This window comes from Hippocampus zosterae, chromosome 19, assembly GCF_025434085.1.
Source record: "Hippocampus zosterae strain Florida chromosome 19, ASM2543408v3, whole genome shotgun sequence".
Taxonomy (NCBI): domain Eukaryota; kingdom Metazoa; phylum Chordata; class Actinopteri; order Syngnathiformes; family Syngnathidae; genus Hippocampus; species Hippocampus zosterae.
This window is the reverse complement of record NC_067469.1, coordinates 11191032-11210146: the sequence shown is the minus strand read 5'-3', so window position 1 is coordinate 11210146 and position 19115 is coordinate 11191032. Positions and strand designations below refer to the sequence as shown.

Sequence of the window (19115 nt, the reverse complement as noted above, 5' to 3'; positions counted from 1 at the left end):
TAAAAACACAGAACAGATCAAATAAAATAAAGGTCACTGTTACAACACTGAGTGAAGTTGGAAAGATACAATACAGTACTTGTCTTGTCATGTAGGTATTCTTTGTCTTGTTTTCTTTACTTAAGGTGTATCAGGACTACATTGACATTTGGAGCTCAACATTGGAGATATCCGCCACTGGGGGGAGGACCTCTTACTAGGAGGGGCAACCCCCCTCCCACCCCCCGCCCCACCAACAGGGATAAGGGGTTACATATGTGAAGGCCTCAAATGCCTTGTTAGTTCAAGTTTTGATTGATTTTTAAGTTGAATTAACAGTTGCTGTTATATGTGTCATGATCTGTGCACGGTGGGGTACAAAAGGATTTTTCAAAAGGAATCATTGTGCAAGATAGGTGTATTAGGATAGAAGAATATTTGACAAGAAACACCTTAAATCACAAGAACATGAAAGTTTGACAGTATGGATACACCAATATATTATATAGCTAGTTTAAACAATGCCTTAGAGAGATGTGATGACAATTAAAAACTGAAAATGTAAATACAGAAAAAAAATGACCTGTATTTCCTGATACACTTGCTAACCTACCGTATTTTCACGACTATAAGGCGCCATTAAAAGTCTTAAATTTTCTCCAAAGTGGACAGGACGCCTTATGATGCGGAGCGTCTTTTGTATGCGCTGAGTTCCGAAATCTGACCGACAGCCGACACGCTGTTTATATAGAGAAAAGGCGGAAGTGACTGTGGCCAGGCATGTGGGAAAGAAGTCGGCCAATCAGGGAAGGGTGGGCGTGTGTGGACAGAGAGACAGAGACAGAGAGACAGAGACACAGAGACACAGAGACACAGAGAGACAGAGAGAGAGAGACACAGACAGACAGACAGACAGACAGACAGACAGACAGACAGACAGACAGCCAGGCAGGCAGGCAGGCAGGCAGGCAGGCAGGCAGGCAGGCAGGCAGGCAGGCAGGCAGGCAGGCAGGCAGGCAGGCAGGCAGGCAGGCAGGCAGGCAGGCAGGCAGGCAGGCAGGCAGGCAGGCAGGCAGGCAGGCAGGCAGGCAGGCAGGCAGGCAGGCAGGCAGGCAGGCAGACAGACAGACAGACAGACAGACAGACAGACAGACAGACAGACAGACAGACAGACAGACAGACAGACAGACAGACAGACAGACAGACAGACAGACAGACAGATATAGATAGATAGATATAGATAGACAGATAGATAGATAGAGCAGACGTGAGAGAGGACAGACATGCCACAGGGTGAAGAGTGGGCGTGTAAGTAGACGCTGAAGGGACGCCGCAAGCAGGTACCAACACCTGTATCGAGTGTGGCAATGTGCATTGTTGCAAAACAACTTCGGTTGTGGTTTCTAAGAACCCCTGAAAATAAATTCGACAAAGAGACACGCCTACGAAGCTCAGTTCAAACTTCAAGCCAACGGTTATGCTTTTGGCATGCGTGCCCATCTCACAGCAGCGGTGAAAAACCAAGTCAAGCAAATGAACTCTGAGCTTGCCGTTATTCCCGCAGGCTTGACTAAAGAACTCCAACCGCTGGACATCGGCATCAACTAGGCGTTCAAAGTAAAGTTGCGAACGGCATGGGAACAATGGATGATCGATGGCAAACACAACTTTACAAAGAGTGAGAGGCAGCGCTGGGCGAGTTACGCCACAACTTGCAAATGGATTGTGGCTGCTTGGACGAACGTGTCTGGTTGCACTGTTGTTCTGTGGAGCCGCATGGCAATGAGAGTGACTCTGACAACGAGAGGGAACGCGGCGTTTTTGATGTACTTGCACAATTGTTCAGTTCGTTCTACACACACACGCGCGCTGCCACCATGTTTCGCTCTGTTCTTTACTTTCAAATGTGGGAAAGCTTCACACGAGAGAAATGTTGACTTCGCTGTTGCTGCTCCTTCTTTCCGCTCGGCAATGCGTAGCAACTCACACTTTAGCACGTGATGCGTTCAATGACAACTGGGATGTGCAGTCCTCTGCTTCTGATACAGAGGATGAGGACTTTGATGGATTTCTGGGTGATGATTGATCGAAAAACGTGAGAACATTATACGATGGCTAAATAAAATACACCCGAACTTAGTTCTGCTTTCGTTTCCTTTTTAAAAACGTGTTTTAGCTTGTATCTCCATGTCTTGGCATGCTACCGTATGCTTCAAGCTAACGTGTTAGCGTGCGCGCATGCATGCCGTATGTTTAAGCTGGTGTATGTTTTACCACTGTAAAACTGAGCCCATTAATACAGTGCAGTTTGTTTATGTGTAAAATAAAGAAATGGCACCCATTAATGAGACTGCGCCCAACCGTACGGTGCGTCGAATAGTCGTGAAAATACGGTGTTTAATTTTAACTTCTGATGGTTAGGTTTTAACCCAGCATTTTTCATCTCAAAACTTACCGTCTTCAATTCTTTCCTTGTCATATTACCAATCTCCAGCCTGGTCCAGTACTTATCCAGCAAAGCTGCATTGGAGTTTGTTGGTTTGTGCCAGCTGCCACCGCTGAAATTCATTCTGCAACAAAAACCAAATCTTAACTACAGGTGCTTGTAGTACACCATAAATTTTGACAATTCTTGACTACTAATAGTCCCAAGATATAATTCAAAGCAACATTTTCACACCGGGATATGCATGTGAGAGCGAGAGAGCAAGAGCGAGAGAGAAAAGCACATGCGTGTGTTTAATGGTGTGTGCGGCGGTGTGAAGGAGGAATTGAGAGTCAAATTGAGCAGATTTGAGTGTATATATTGGTTTTCGTTCGTTTCGGGCCCTTACGGCTGTTGATCATCGTGGCGTTTGTGCGTGCATATGTGCACGCGTTGGTTAAGGAACAAATCTTTGAGTATTTCCTTCATCTGCTGCAATCCGGATGAACCAGAAGGAAATTTGAAGGGAGCTTTCAGATGACTCACGGGAAATATTTTTGTTTAAAAATAAAAAATAAAAATAAAGGGGGGGGGCACCTAAATGGATCGATTTTTCATGACATCTATGCTGTCGCAAATGCTAGATGTGAATACAGCTTGTCAGAAGTGTCGTTATAAGCTGCCATGGAGGCGTGGTTGAATGACTGAGAGGGGCAGCTCTGCACTGTGGAAAGATCGTGTTTAGCCTGGCTGTTTGTCCAGCCGCAGTTTGTAGTTAGCTAGTCCAGCACAAGATACAGTAGCACCAAGCTATCCTACTGTAGTTTCAGAGCAGCAATAAAGCACGGGGGTGAGTGACTTTGACCTGGACGGAGCAGCTCCTCCAACTCAATAATGCCATTTTCACACAAAGGCTAATACAATGATGTAATAAACAAGCGTGACCGCAGTCGGTCCAAATCTATATGATTGGCCAAGTTTATGTCTACAGGATACACCGCCCACCTCTACTGCTACAATCAATTCAAGCATTTCCCATCACTGACTATTACTTTTACACAACATCTAAGAGAATCTAGTATTTCTGGACAACTAGAAGTTTCTAAACTATTTAGAAATGTTACGACAATGAGGGAAAATGACACAAAATGATAGAAATGTAATCAGTCAACACATTTACCGTATTTTCACGACTATAAGGCGCCATGAAAGGTCTTAAATTTTCTCCAAAATGGACAGGAAGCTTTATAATGTGGAGCGTCTAGCCTATGAGCCGAGTTCCAAAGCATGACTGAGAGCGCTGATCGACCGACCGACACGCTATTTATATAGAGAAAAGGCGGCGTGAGTGATGACAGGCATGCGGAAGTCCGCCAATGAGTGATGGGTGGGCGTGTAAGAGGACGCTAAAGGCACGCCCCTAGCGGGTAGCACTCGCCAATGAGTGATGGGTGGGCGTGTAAGAGGACGCTCAGGGCACGCCCCTAGCAGGTACCAGTCGCCAATGAGTGAAGGGTGGGCGTGTAAGAGGATGCTAAAGGCACGCCCCTAGCAGGTACCAGTCGCCAATGAGTAAAGGGTGGGCGTGTAAGAGGATGCTAAAGGCACGCCCCTAGCAGGTACCACTCGCCAATGAGTGATGGGTGGGCGTGTAAGAGGACGCTCAGGGCACGCCCCTAGCAGGTACCAGTCGCCAATGAGTGAAGGGTGAGCGTGTAAGACATAGGTGTCAAACTCAGGTCCTGGAGGGCCGTTGTCCTCTGCGATTTATCCATTTGTGTTCATATTGTATTTAATTGAAAGATGTTTGTTGTTTTTTTTTCTCTTTCTCCTTCTTTCTACATACATTCTTGCTGCTGGAGGCTGTAAATTTCCCCAGTGTGGGACAAATAAAGGATATCTTATCTTATCTTATCTTATCTTATCTTGTCCTACATGTTTTCCAAGTCTCCCTGTTGCAACACACCTGATTCAAATGATCAGATCATCAGCATGCTCTGCGCAAGCCTGACATTGAACCTGTTCATTTGTATCAGGTGTGTTGCAACAGGGAGACTTGGAAAACATGCAGGACAGCGGCCCTCCAGGACCTGAGTTTGACACCTACGGTGTAAGAGGTGAAGAGAAAAACGTGAGTACATTCTAAAATGGCTAAATAAGGTACAACCGAACTCAGTTTTGCTTCCGTTGCCTTTTTAAAAAGGGGTTTTTAGCGTGCGTGCATGCATGCCGTATGTTTAAGCTGGCGTATGGTTTACCATGCCTGGCTGCGCCCAATGTGTTTTGTGTATGTGTCAAACACAGAAATAGCACCCGTGACTGAGACTGCGCCCAACAATACGGTGCGCCGAATGGTCGTGAAAATACGGTAGATAAATTTTATGACGCCCATACCTTCTTGTTGCAAAGAACTGAAATCCAGGCGATATGTCAATGCTATCTTCCCGTCCTGGAATCATTAATGTTTTGTTCTCCATCAATGGAAGGAGTACAGATATCTTAAAACACAAAAAAGTCATTTCAGAGAAAATAATTTGCTGGCAAGGACAAGAGAAAACAAACGGAAATAGCAATGAAAGAGCAACAAATACTCTCACACTTGTCAACAAGTTGGCCTCCCGAATGTCATGCAAATGTCAGGGCTCACAGTTTACAAATGAACTGAGATCAAATTTCAAACAGTTTAACACTTTAAATTTACATTTTCAAGTGCACTGCTGCCGTTTTGCAATCCTTCCAGCGCCATTTAATTGTGGGAAGAACACATTTTTGTATCCATTCAAAATGGAAAGTCCTCAGCAGAAGGCGCTCCAGTTTGCAAAAAAGAAAAATGGCCTTGTCACAATGCTGTGTGTTTTTAGAAGAGAAATTGGCACTGATACGCCCCACTGTGAGAGCCTTTGACAGTGGGTTAGACTATTTAAAGCAAGGGTGTGTATTGCGTTCGCTATTGACCGGTACCTTGCAAAGGCGGTGTCGGTCCATCGCATGGCATTAACTCAATCACTGACGGGGCTCACAGTTTTATATTATTGATACAGCTACCTGTAAAAAGTGGTGACGCACCAAAAAGTCTTCAATTTTATTCAAAACTCACCGAGCGCCATAAAATCCGGTGCGTCTTTTGTATGGTCATTACGGTAATACGTAGACTCCAAGATGGCTCCTTCCTGGAGACATGCTTCCAATGTTATAACTCACTGTTGGTTGAGTGAACTGTGTCGCTGCTTTATTAAATAAGTTTGTGTTGCAGCTCCGAAAAAAGGAGAGCTGTGGTGTTAATTTTTTAAAACAGTCTCAACAAATACAGGTACATATTTGTCTGTCTCCGTGCCTTCTACCGTTGGACTCGAGGGGCGTTCAAGACCGCCTCCGAAAAATGTAAACTACCGATTAATTCCATGAAAATACAAAAAATGAAAATGTCAAAATTGAAAAGCGAGGATATCACAAAATAAATTATATAGCCTTCCCTCCCACAGAATTTATATTGTGATTTCATCATTTGTGAATACACAACAAAGGAATAAATAACTATGACTAACACCTGTTGTGTTATTTTGACTTCAAGATGGTTGCGAGAGTGGCTGCTTTTCCAGCAGCTCCTATTTATTTTGTTCTTCTACTTCTTCCTCTGATAACTTTGCTGCTGTGAAGTGGGAATTTCTCATTTGTGAGACTATTAAAGGTCTTCTTATCTTATGTTATCTGACAGTACTGTTGGAGCTACAATAAAGGAAATGCCAATGCGTTTTTCGGAGGCGGTCATGAACGCCTCTCAAGTTGAACGGACGCCTCTCCAGTTGAATGAAAGGAGCGTAGCACCATCTAGTGGAGGCATTGTAGATTGTGCCTTTTAATGCGACGCGTCTAAATGTATGAAAAAAATTTACAAAATAGCCATTCATTGAAGGTAAATGTCCATCTCTGAAAATAACATACGGAAAATATGGTAAATAAAATAGATTCCCTTCCTGCCATTGTGAAATTTGTCACTTGACTGACATACAAGACAGCTAGTAAGTAGCAGTTTCCATGTTGTTTTGTCTACTCTAAATTTAATAATCAAGTATATAAAATGAAAAGGTGATAAAGTAGGTACAAGTAGGGGAGTACACCCTATTGTTGCCTGCAATTTAGACAGTTATGGCTGCGTTTTGAGTTATTTAGAGGTGTCCGTACATTGACACTGTCATACAAGACATGCACTGACTATTTCTCATTGTAGGGAAAATTTGTTTCTTCATTGTTGTCCTAAATATGTGAGTGTCAATACCTTTACGAAATATTACAAGTTAAATTAAGGTTGTCGTAAAAAAACTGTTTCGGGATTTTTAAACTTACCACATCTAGCGGTGCATGATCAATGTCTTCCAACAAAATCCACAGTCCTTTAGAGACAGCCTGTGTCAGGGTTCCTGGTTGCCATACGAACTTCCCCGGTATATCAGTGCAATGATACATCCCAAGCAGTAGCTGGAAAACACACACAAAAAAATGTAACTTAAACATTCATTATGGACCTGTTTGTGCAGCAATCATTAGGTAGGAACAAGTAAGTAAGTACGTACGTACTACTTCTGCTAAGCAGTAGATGCTATATTGCACAAGCGTGAAATTCGAGGCCAGGGGGTCACAATCAGCTTATCATTTTATGTTGGAAAGGCAAATGATTTGCATTGACTCCACATTTCTTGCCAAAGACAAAATTGCAAATTGTCTTCACTTTTAACAATGTTGAGATGCTGCAAGCATTTTTTGTTATCAATACACCAATTTAAAATTAAATCAAAAATACTTGAAGATATTTTTACTGGCTTCTGATTTCAAAATGTATCCAACAATGATACTGTACGAAGCGACCATACATTTGTTGTAATGTGAATCCGCATCCATAGCGGCCCCCCTGAGGTAAAACCATAAACGTAATGTGGCTCGCAACAAAAAAAAAAGCTTGAGTGGTTGATGGCCATTAGCAGCCTCTTTTCGTATTACTTAAAATTATTAAGAACCAGCTTGCAGAGAAAGCGCCGCATCTTATTAAGAAACAGATGCTGTTGGTTAACACTGCATGTTACAGACCAAACCAATAACTGAATCTAAATCAATATGTTCTCAATTGAGAAAAATGTCTTTGCTATACGCCTAAATGGCTTTATAAATAAGCATAAAGTACAGAATGGCATCCAGTATGGTTTCAAAAATCACAGTTGAACAGCTCTGATGTTGATTGATCTCAGCGGAAATAATGGATCAAATATACAATGCAATGCATTCTGTGGGTATATTCATAGAATTAAGAAAAAGCGTTTGACACAACAGGTCACATAAAACCTCAAAAAAATTGCAACAAAATGGAAATTGCAAATAACTGGCCAAAATCTTTTTTAACTGACAGACGACAGTACGTAGGGATGGGTGACTACAGTTCATGAAGAAGGAGCATAACCTGTTGTGTCCCCGAGAGGTCTCTGCTGGGACCTCTTGTTTTTGAAAGACATATACAAAGGATCTGTGTCACAATTCTAATATATACTATATATGTCATGGCTTTAATTCATGTTATTTGCCAATTTGATGCTACAAACCCATTAAGAGTTTCCGTACAAAAAGATTTGCTTTTGACATTGTTCAATGTCACACATTTTATTTTAAGTCATTTATGACCTGTAATAAAAACATGTAGAATATTCAATTTATTCATTCATTCATTTTCCGAACCGTTTCATCCTCACTAGGGTCGCGGGGGGTGCTGGAGCCTATCACAGCTGTCTGCAGTTGGCGGGGGACACCCTGAATCGGTTGCCAGACAATCGCAAGGCACACAGAGACGAACAACGATCCACGCTCACATTCACAATTTATGTGAGATATAATTAGCAGCGAACCAATTATGGCCTTCGGACCATTGTGTTGCCAGCCTGTGGCATTTACCAACTGATTAGATGTTAGCAACAGTCTTTCAAAATTGATCAATACAAAGACTTTCAATTTTGTTGAGGCCAAAGTAATTATACAGGGAATGGCCATCTTGCAATCTGTTCCTCACAAATGTGGGTTTTGGACTTCTGACAGGTAGCAGGCCCATTGAAATTTTCCATTTAAATTTTCAAATAATTGTTATCATTCTTATTTTCAATCATATTCTTATTTCTGATTAACTTTCTTACCTTACTGTCAGTTTGATCCCCAAGTTGGACCTTTAGAATCTTTGAAGATTCTGTGTGACCAGTAACAGTAGCCATAAACTCCACCAGAGCAGTTTTACCACAGCCGATGGGCCCCTCAAGGAGCACCGGCTTCTGTGAAGCCACAGCCAATGCCAGTCTTTTCAGATTCAGGCAGGTTGAGTCCACCAGCACCATGTCCTTTTCATTTACCTGCAAAAAGCATTCAACATAAAACCACAAACAGAAAATATTACTTTATGTGACAAAGAATCGTTGTTACAATTGCATTATTGTCTGTGTTTTATGTTGTGTTCTGTTGTATTATTATGCATGTTATTTTCAGAGATGGACATGCAGTCCCCGGGATGGACGGACATCCACTTTGGGGACGGAAGACAAGGATTTTTTTTAAAAAAGGATGGCTAAGTAAGGACAGAAGTGGGTTTTTCATCACTCCCTTTAATCGCCCCTTACCGGGTCAAGTACCGACTGACACGCATTTCACGACTGACAGAAACACGCCCAGCCCGTCTTGCGTGTGTAATCCGCCAATACATTACCTCAGATCGAATGTGCAATAATCACCACGCACCGCATGTCCTGTGTGTATTCACCGTGCTTGTATGTATGTGGGAGAGAGTGACTTCATTTTGCGTCAGGCGGACAAGAAGAGGATCACTTGTCCTTCGTCCAAAAGGTTACATACCGCCAGTCAGTCTAGTAACCAACGGTGGTTGTGTTCGCAGCTAAATGCCTTCTTCGTTGACGTTTAAATAGTCGTAAACAATTAAATCCAGCTGGTTAAGAGGGCTGGCTGTTGTTTATGCCTCTCAGTTCCATCTCACACTCGCTTGTGCCCCACCCCCCTATTTTTGTGTTGTGAAATGTTAATGTTGAGTTGCTCATCACCAAGACATTAAAAACGTATAGAAATGGCAATGTCATTTTTGTTCTAATGGTGGCCGGTCATACCTGCAACAGTCAAACGGTGTTACTGAAAATAAGGTTCAGGACGCAGGTGTATATGCAAGGAATACGTCAATGTTTGCATGCGAGAGTCAAGCACAGTTTTCAAAGGGTGGTATTGTGTTATGTGTGAAGACATGTCCATTTTATGGACGACGCATTTCTCTCTTGAATAGGCATAAGCTTTGTCGTGAGCGCCTCTCTGAAGAGGAAAAAACCCTAAAATTCCTAATACTTCTGCGATAATTTTCAGAAGTTGATGTGAGCAAATGTAAAATGTCAGCATATATTTTTGTGACCATTGTTCGTAATTTTCATACAATAGGTAACGTTTAGATTCCTAGATAACGAGTTTAGACCGTCGTGGTGTGTCACTGCACAGCAAGCGAGGAGGGACATATTACATTAGTGTGGGCAACAAGAGCCATTTGAACCGTTTGATACAAGATTCCATGGGAGCCTCAAACTCTTTGGTTTGAAATATGTGCCTAAAATAAAGGCACATATTTTCCTTTTTATTGTTATTTATGTAGCAGACAATTGTTGGACCGGGTCGCAGCAATGTCAGCCCAACCACCTTATGCGGCAAGCCATAAATAGCCGGCAAAATAGGGTCAAGTGCACGTCACTGGTTATTTTGTGTTAAATGTTCTGGAAAGCGCTGTGTTACTGCTGCAGTTGTAGTGAATATGCTGTATAAATGAAGATGTATTGTAAATGAAAGGCTCTTACCTTTTCAGTCTGTTTTTGTCCTCTTACAGGCAGCACAATGCCACAGATTGCCACAACATTCTGAGAGAGGTCCTCTGATATTAACTGGCCCTGGATATGCTTCTTTTCCTTGCGCCCAAAGGATGATCCTTCATTGGCTAACACAAGGGCTTTTTCTATCGTCATCTGCTGAGCTTCTTCAAAAGCTCTGAACAAAGAAACAAATATATACAGTAACGCTACATTTAATTCTAATTGTCTTTACACTGCAGATTATTAAAAAGACGACTTGTAGCATACTTTTATGTAAATTTATATTTGGTGGTATGACAAAGTTAAAGCATTATGCTGAGAACATATATTTGATAACCAGAATTACGTATGACAAAAGCAAAGGAAAGATACCTGATTTTCATCTGCAGAATCTCATCACTTGTCAGAAGCTTACTCAAAAAGATGTTTTTCTGATTATCAGTCATCCGAGTCACCAGTGCTAAACAATGAGCAGTGTACCTGTGCAAAAGAATCAGAATAAAGTGCCATTTACTATCGGGGGGCACCTCAAGATAGAATAGCAGTAGCTCAATAGTAGGGACCTGAAACCTTTAATATCAAAGGGTTCTGGTTGGAGTCCTGCTGCAGACAAAAAATTGATCACATTTGTTGTTAGAGAGATGCTATTCAGAGTCATGGCTTCTGTTGAGGGGCAACGACATTGAGGGCAAGTTAAGCACAGGGATGTGTAGACCGCAGTAAGAATTGATTTGCCACATCTGAGAGGCACATTTTTTTTCCTTTCACCCATGGAGAAACAAATATATAATAAATTGTAATAAAATGTCCATCCATTCATCCATCCATTTTCTGCCGCTTATCTGGGTTTGGGTCACGGGGGCAACAGTTTTAGCAGGGAAGACAAGACTTCCCTCTCCCCAGCCACTTGTTCCAGCTCTTCCCGGGGGATCCCGAGGCGTTCCCAGGCCAACTGGGAGACACAGACGCCACAAAAATAAAAAGTAAAAACGCCACAACGTCTCCAAGTTAGCATGCTGTCATCGCCCAAACGGCACCTGCTGCTGCATGCCTTCTGCACTGAATGAGGGACTCAGCACAACACTTCCCAATAACAGATCGAGGGTGAGAATCCCAATCAGCTGGTAATCACACTTTTAACCATGACACTTAAGTACCGAACCGAAATTCTGTGTGTCACAGCACCCCGAATAACCACAGTATGGCTCATATGTAATTTGCTTAATACTGACTAAAGACTGATTAGAATGTTGAGCATGTTTGTAGTTCCGGGTAGAGTTGCTGTTTCAATACCAGGAAATCAGTGATAAGAGCATCTTTCCGGGATAAGTGGAAACAATGGTGGCATTCAATCCATGTTTTGTGAAAATAGTAGGGTGTTGCTTACATTATAAAATACCAGCTCAGAAAAGTATTCTTTGAACAACCACTGGAGAAGATGTTGTGCTGTATGGCTTTTGTTCCTTCTCGCAGGATTATAAAATTATCTTTACACGTGCGCACACTCGCACGACTCCTTTGTTTGTGTAAGGGGCTTCATCTCGCTACCATATCCACATCCAACAACCAGTTCCCATATCTGTTTTAGTCTCAAGCATGATTTCAAACCTCGAATGCCCAAACCACGGTCACCTCATTGCGATTCAATGGGTCACAACAGTATTTGCACCCGCTTTTAGCTGCAAGTAGTAAAAGAGGATGACAGTACTTACCCTCGAACCAGGACATCGCTCATGAGCAACTGGGAAACACATGGACTCCAGTCCCATAGCTTTTCAAACTTGCCACAATCACTCTTGAGGAAACGAAGAGTTGCAGCCATGAGATCACGCAATTTCATTCGCCTTGGACCGTATTGAACAGTTGACGTCTCTTCACTGGTGAAGAACAGCCTCTGAAACACTGGCGGGGCATCAATGAAGTACCTTGCAGCAAACCTGATAAATATGAGCAGAAAACAGTTTTATATATTTAATCTTTATTTATCCAGCTAAGGCAAATGAGAATTGATTCTCATTTCCAACACCGACCTTACAGTAGTGTAAAAAACAGCAAAACCAAAGCAAAAACAAATACAGAGGAACTAAACTATACAGTGGCGGCCCGGTAGTCCAATGGTTAGCACGTCGGCTTCACAGTGCAGAGGTACCGGGTTCGATTCCAGCTCTGGCCTCCCTGTGTGGAGTTTGCATGTTCTCCCCGGGCCTGCGTGGGTTTTCTCCGGGTGCTCCGGTTTCCTCCCACATTCCAAAAAAAAACCATGCATGGCAGGCTGATTGAACACTCTAAATTGCCTGCACACTAGGTGTGAGTGTGAGTGCGAATGGTTGTTCGTTTCTGTGTGCCCTGCGATTGGCTGGCAACCGATTCATGGTGTCCCCCGCCTACTGCCCGAAGACAGCTGGGATAGGCTCCAGCACCCCGCGCGACCCTAGTGAGGATCAAGCGGCTCGGAAGATGAATGAATGAATGAATAAACTATACAGTGTGTAAGGATGGTAGTTTGGGGGCGGGAGGCGGTCTGGACCAATTTGTGTCAGTGTGACCAAGCACAAATTCATGTACAATCCAAAGGTACCACGTTTCGATTACAAAGCATGTCTTTCTAAGTTGTGACTGTGAGAAAGTGGAAGAATTGACAATCTTTCATGCCGCACATGAACGTAGTAATGCACACACACTCACGGAATGACCTCAACCACTCGCACAGGCATTCACAATAAAACTACATTTCCGCTTTTTAAGCAAGTGGAACTCTCCTGCTGTCAAGCCATTGTAAATATAGTTTAAAATACATTTGAAAATCAAAACACCCAATGATGCGAGACAGTTTGTGTCAAGAATGTGCTTACTGGGTCAAACACACGGCGCATACACAAAACATCCAGTACAGGTAACATGGACAAATAATGTAAAACAACATGAAATATGTAGACTTACGCCTGAGCATCGGGGCTAATCCAAAGAAGTTTGCTGAGTGCCACACACAGGCGTTCGTGGAGGTCGTGGTTGATCCTGCCATTTCTCTTAACCCTCTCTGCATTTCGCTCCAGCAAGTCCAGAACAAGGGGTCTCAAGTGTCTTGCAATTAACAATGTATAATCCTTCTCCAACAGCACCTGGGCGAGGCACTCCAGAATGCATCGTCTGTCCTGCTGACTCCATATCTGAAGAAAGAGAAGGTTTTTAAAAAGTTACTTTTTCACGTAAGATTATATTTCCTCAAATAATAACAACCACGCGGTTAAGTAAGGGGACAAAATAAACTTAAAGCACAATAAAGGACAACATTTTTTTACAGAATGCCATGATTAGCTAACGCCAAAAGCGGCATAACACACAAATCTACCACACGATCTGCTTCCAACAAACCTGCTTGGAAAGAAATTGGCTTAGTTGGCTGTGGCTTTTGTCGATATGGTTACATATCGTTGCCAGCGATGATGGGTTCAGTTCTAAATTTTCCATCGTATCATTGGTCTTCTTAAGAAATAGTTAAGCAAAATAAAAACGTTCATGAACTCTAATGTACAAATGTTCCGTGAAGAGGTAGTCCGTGAAAGTTGTATTGTTTTTACAAAGTAGACGAGCAGATTCCCATCCGACGTGATAATATGCTATCCACGTGTGTGAGAAAGCTAGTACTTCCGGGTCGAGTTGACTACGTCATCCTGCGAAAATTTATATATCGAGAGACAGACAGACAGACAGACAGACAGACAGACAGACAGACAGACAGACAGACAGACAGACAGACAGACAGACAGACAGACACAGACACACACACACACACAAATTCATAAACTTCCAAGAAAATAATCATGTGTTCATATTTTAAAAAAGAGCGATATCTGTATCAAGAGCAAGTGAGCGAGGGTGCGAGAGAGACAGGCAGGCAGACAGGCAGGCAGACAGGCAGGCAGACAGGCAGGCAGACAGGCAGGCAGGCAGGCAGGCAGGCAGGCAGGCAGGCAGGTAGGCAGGCAGGCAGGCAGGCAGACAGACAGACAGACAGACAGACAGACAGACAAGTAGAAACAGAATCATGTAGAGCACTGAAGCAACCCGTCGAAGAGAACTGCCTACGAGGGCCACCTTGGTGGGGCCAGTAAATGTAGCCGTAAATAAATTATAACCGTCTTATTTTTTCAACCGCTTTTCATGACGATACTTTTGTTTACAGCAGAAAGAAGACTGGTTCACAGGTCCGCCTCACAGTGCAGAGTTCCAGGATTAGATTCCCGGCTCCGGCATTCCTGTTTGGAGTTTGTGTATTCTCCACTGTGCCTTCGTGGATTTTCTTAAAGTACTCAGTTTTCCACACACATTCAAAAAACATGCATGATACTTTAAGGAAATACTCAAAATCGTACCTATGTATGGTTGTGAGTGTGAATGGTCGTTATTTGTGCCCTCCGATTGACTGGCATCCAGTTCATTGAATGAGAGGCATTGGTCTGTAGTTTAGCCCATTGACAAGCGTTAATTAAACAAGCAGCTGTGACACATCCAATATGGCGATGCGTTTAGGCGTCCCTCAAATTTGTTACGCCGCTCGAGCCGGGCCTAGTTGTGTTTTCTATCTATGCCCAGCAAGGGACGCAGAAATGACGTAATCCGAAACCGATGAGGATCGAGGCTGGATTTAAAGGGAGGCGACCAACTTTGCTTTTCCTAACAACGAGTATGAGGCAGTCTTATGGTTTTACAAACAACACCAGTTAGTGGGAATGTGAGTCCTACGGGCAAAAAATAGGTATGATATTTTTCCTTTTGTTGAGAGTGGCTAGGGGGAAATCGGGTTATCGTGTTTCAAAATACCCATGGAGATGCCGTCGTGTCTCTTTCGCGGGAAGATGTGTCGTTACTTCCTGTGTGGAGGGTTGTTGGCGCGACATTCTACTTAATCTACTTAAAAAGGTACCTGTGGAACAAAATCCAAACAGTTAACTTCGTCCATGTTTTAGTACACTATACACTTTTGGCAACTACCGTGGTTTGATGTCAGTTTTGTTATTACTGCAATAGGGAAGAGCAGTGAATCAGTTGTAACCATTAAACCGAACAAAAATGTCTTACCAAGTTGGTCGACTGTACAATTGAAAACAACAAAAACAGTGGATGTTGGTAATGCTATTCGGTGATATGCAAAGCAAGATGTGTGACAGTCAAAGCTAGAGGACAAATGTTGAGTAATGTCTGTGTGTTTAGGTTTCTGATTACAACGGCTTTACCGAGTGCAGTCTTCACTGACAAAAGGAATGACGACCAAGTTTAAAAAAGTGATACATGTCATATCGACCTAATATATTCGCGGACCTTACGTAGTGGTTATCTACTCAACGTTGTACCATTCACCTGATGATTATATATGTAAATACTGTATGTGTGTTATTGGCACAGATCGGGAAAAATCATTTTAAATTATTCATTTCAAATTTGGCAGATATAATCCAAGGACATATCTGATATTAAAATCGGATTGATGTAATGGTCAGGGAGGGATTTATGGCTACTGGGAGGACATCAGATGCCGCTCTGCTGTATGATTGTGTCCTTAAACGAGACTTTCTAAGCTCGCCTTGAGTAATAACTTTAAATTCAAATTACTTTCAGGTACAAAGTGAGCTGCAGAGTTATTTGAAAGAATGGAGAGCACCAGGAGCGCCGTGGCTTTTGGTGGTATGTACAATGAAAAAATATTGCAGAGGATTTGTAATCTTGAATTGAGGGATGGGCGATATGGCAAGTTCATCTGACCAGTGAATAAAATCATTCACTTTTTTATTAACATGCAGTAAATTAAAGAAAAATTCAGAATAAGAACGTATCCATAATTTTCACTTTTTAATTTATTTATTTTTACTGAACAGTACAACAAATTTAGAATAATACAAAATAAGATAGTGAACTAGTTTACGGTCTTGACTGAGTGCTTTTGCAGAAACTATAATTTTCAAGTTATGATGCAATGTATGGTGTTAATATTATTGCCACTTACAAATAGGCATCATCTGAAATAACAATACAGATACATAGTTTCACGTTATAAAATAACCGTAGCAGTACACAAACATGACAATATGTAAATTAAAAGGACTGAACGCTCTGATCAATGTGTTTTTGCCAACTACACGCTTCATGGTCAGTACTTCAGTAAACCTGACTTTATATTAGCATGCAAAGCAAATCAGGCAAGTTAATTAAAATAAATCCTGGGAAAGAGTAAGAAGGTTTTACTAAGAGTAGAAAGAATGTAGAAAAAATATAAAAGCAGTGGACTAGTTTAAAAACTGTTATTAGGTCTCAAAGATACAGACCCAGGTCCCGATCCTCTTTTTTTTTTTTTTATGTCTACTATATACCAGAAGTGGGCACATCAGTAAATTTTGTCACTCCGTCATTCGGCAACTCCTGGGCCACCTGTCCGTTATCGTCAGTCCGTCATATTACACATACAGCACATTTGACAATAAAGATGTATCCAATCCAATCTAATAATTTCAAGATGAACCAAAATGGTCTTGCCGGTCTGTCAATCCATCATCATATTTTAAAAGTGCTTCCGTTATCACTCAATCATAGTTTGTCCACTAATTTAGGACCGTCAGATCATCTTCTACAGCGGCGGCATATTGGTAACAACCAATTGCCGTTGAGAATGTACTACTTAATACATCACACGCATTTGGAGTATACACAATTTTTAAACTCTTGTAAAGAACCACACCACGTACTGATGTCCACGGTCATTTTTTTAATGTCAATTATGGAGCACAGTGAAGACTACAACAAAGATATTCCATAGTATTTACTATCATCTCTTTGACTCAAACATTCAATAAGTAAACAAAATAAAACATCCCATGTGTGCCTTGTAAACCAGTAGTAGTTTGTTTGTTTGTTTTTATTTTGGGTTAGGTAGCTTTAGTTACAGATGTAACAATACTGGCTCACTGCATGCCTTGAATGTGGCTTTTTTATATGCCGTTATGACATTCTCTGGCGGTCTGATATCATTTTAAAATCCACAGTTGCGATCAATGAAGATTCTGTGGATATCTACGATGACCTTGATCTCAACTATTCCAAGAGTTTAGGTAACATCTGTTTTAAAATGATTTCTTTTGCTCTGCTCCATATTTTGAAATGTGATTTTAGTGAACATGCTATTATTTCAGAAACACTCGGTAACATTGTAGAAAAGTACTTTAACAGCATGTTAACACCATTCTTTTTGAAAAGCCCAAGGGAAAAACTATTTTGTGGCCTATTTTTCTTGTTTTAACAATGGCATTTCATCGTTAGAAAGGCTCCCTTCCTACCTTCTTTTCTCAGTCATTTTCATTTTAATAGGCTTTGATTTTACCAATTTTTACCCTGTGTGTTTGTCACGCTCAAATGTTTTGTTTGACTTTGTGGTATTCCTTTTTATTGTACAGAGAGGTTCTCTCCAAATTCTCAACAACTCAAAGAATCAATGGATCTATATGAAGAGATTGTAACAGAAGAACAACAGGATAAAGAATCATCTCATACCGAGGTTTGTTAGTTTTGCGTCATCTGAAAAGTTTGCTTACAGTAAGACATTTTCACATTTTTTTAATGGTTGAAAATGGTTGCCGGGTGTCTTTTTGAGCAGTGGTCCCCAAACTTTTTTGTGTCACATACCAGTTGAGATGAGTACATTGTGTTCGCTGACGGGCAACCATTTTTTTTCATTGCTTTGAAATTGCCAGTTATAAAGCACCGATACTGACTTTTATTAACTGAGATTTTTTTCCATTCATTTCAAAAAGTGTTTTTGTATATGAGATTTTTTTGGGTGCAGAGCATACAGTACATGTCAAATTCCGACCCCATTGATTACTTTCCAAAGGACAATCAATATGTGTAGATCTGGAATATGTATAGAGCTGGCTGATTCGATGTGGGTCGAGACTGCGATCAATGTACTTGGAAATGTGGCAAATCTTTAAGTGTGTGCTGGTAGTATAATAATTTAATCTGATCACACTAGTGTGAGTTCATGTTTCAATGTGGTTGAAAATAGCCGTCTTTTGCATGATTTTTGCCAGAGCGCCATCTACTTATTTCTATCCTCTCATCTGTGGCCCCTGGTCAAGGTTCATAATTTTTTTCCCCTTATGATTTTTTTTTCCTTTTACAATTTTTTGTTTCAAGAACAAACCTCTGTTTTCGCAACCGTTTTACTTATGATAAAGGTTTTGCAAAAAGGTAGGTGTGATAGTCAATCAATAGTCTGGCTGTTGTTTACAAAAACATCAGAACCAAAATGTACCTCTACATGGATGGAATCCTGTACGATTTTTTAAATGTATGTCTGTGCATGGATGGAATCCTCTGTAATGGTTTGCAACTATCAATCCTGCCGATATATTGTGCAGAGTGGCCTACATCTCACAGAACTACCTTAGCAATGACAATGTAGGACACCAAAACCCTCCTACTTGTGCTCTCAGTGCTAGTGGGAATACATGGACCAAATAGGTAATTACATCGTGTGCAATTTACAGCACAGCATAGAATTTCAAATAATAATGCTAAAATAATAAGTGCAGTCTATACAGTTTACCATTCTTCCAATCTTGATGGGTCTCTTCTCCACTCCATGTCCGGCCGTTCGGGCACAACATTTTCCGCATCCTAAGCATCTGGCTTGTACATGTTTGGTCTACCATAAATCTTGCCAACAACCTCCTCTTCTTGCAACTCTTCAAAACACCTGGATCACCTCCGATATGTTTTATATAGGTTTGCAGGTTTGACAAGTGCCGCAAACTTTGAAACATTGCTTTCCAAATCGATTT

The 19115-nt window shown here is 41.6% G+C and overlaps 1 protein-coding gene across 6 annotated transcripts in view; it reads right to left on the bottom strand.

Moving 5' to 3' along the window:
- mdn1 (midasin AAA ATPase 1) overlaps nucleotides 1-13928 on the bottom strand; it is a 168921-nt gene extending 154993 nt beyond the window's left edge. For all 6 annotated transcript variants that reach the window (XM_052052117.1, XM_052052118.1, XM_052052120.1 and 3 more), the window contains exons 1-9: nucleotides 13657-13928; nucleotides 13225-13451; nucleotides 11997-12221; nucleotides 10657-10764; nucleotides 10273-10459; nucleotides 8575-8784; nucleotides 6749-6880; nucleotides 4799-4902; nucleotides 2435-2549 (exon numbers count right to left, since the gene is read on the bottom strand). In XM_052052117.1, the coding sequence (XP_051908077.1) occupies nucleotides 2435-2549; nucleotides 4799-4902; nucleotides 6749-6880; nucleotides 8575-8784; nucleotides 10273-10459; nucleotides 10657-10764; nucleotides 11997-12221; nucleotides 13225-13451; nucleotides 13657-13752 (1404 nt within the window). In that variant the 5' untranslated portion in view covers nucleotides 13753-13928. The remainder of the gene's footprint in view (nucleotides 1-2434; nucleotides 2550-4798; nucleotides 4903-6748; nucleotides 6881-8574; nucleotides 8785-10272; nucleotides 10460-10656; nucleotides 10765-11996; nucleotides 12222-13224; nucleotides 13452-13656) is intronic.
- Between the last annotated feature and the right edge of the window lie 5187 nt (nucleotides 13929-19115).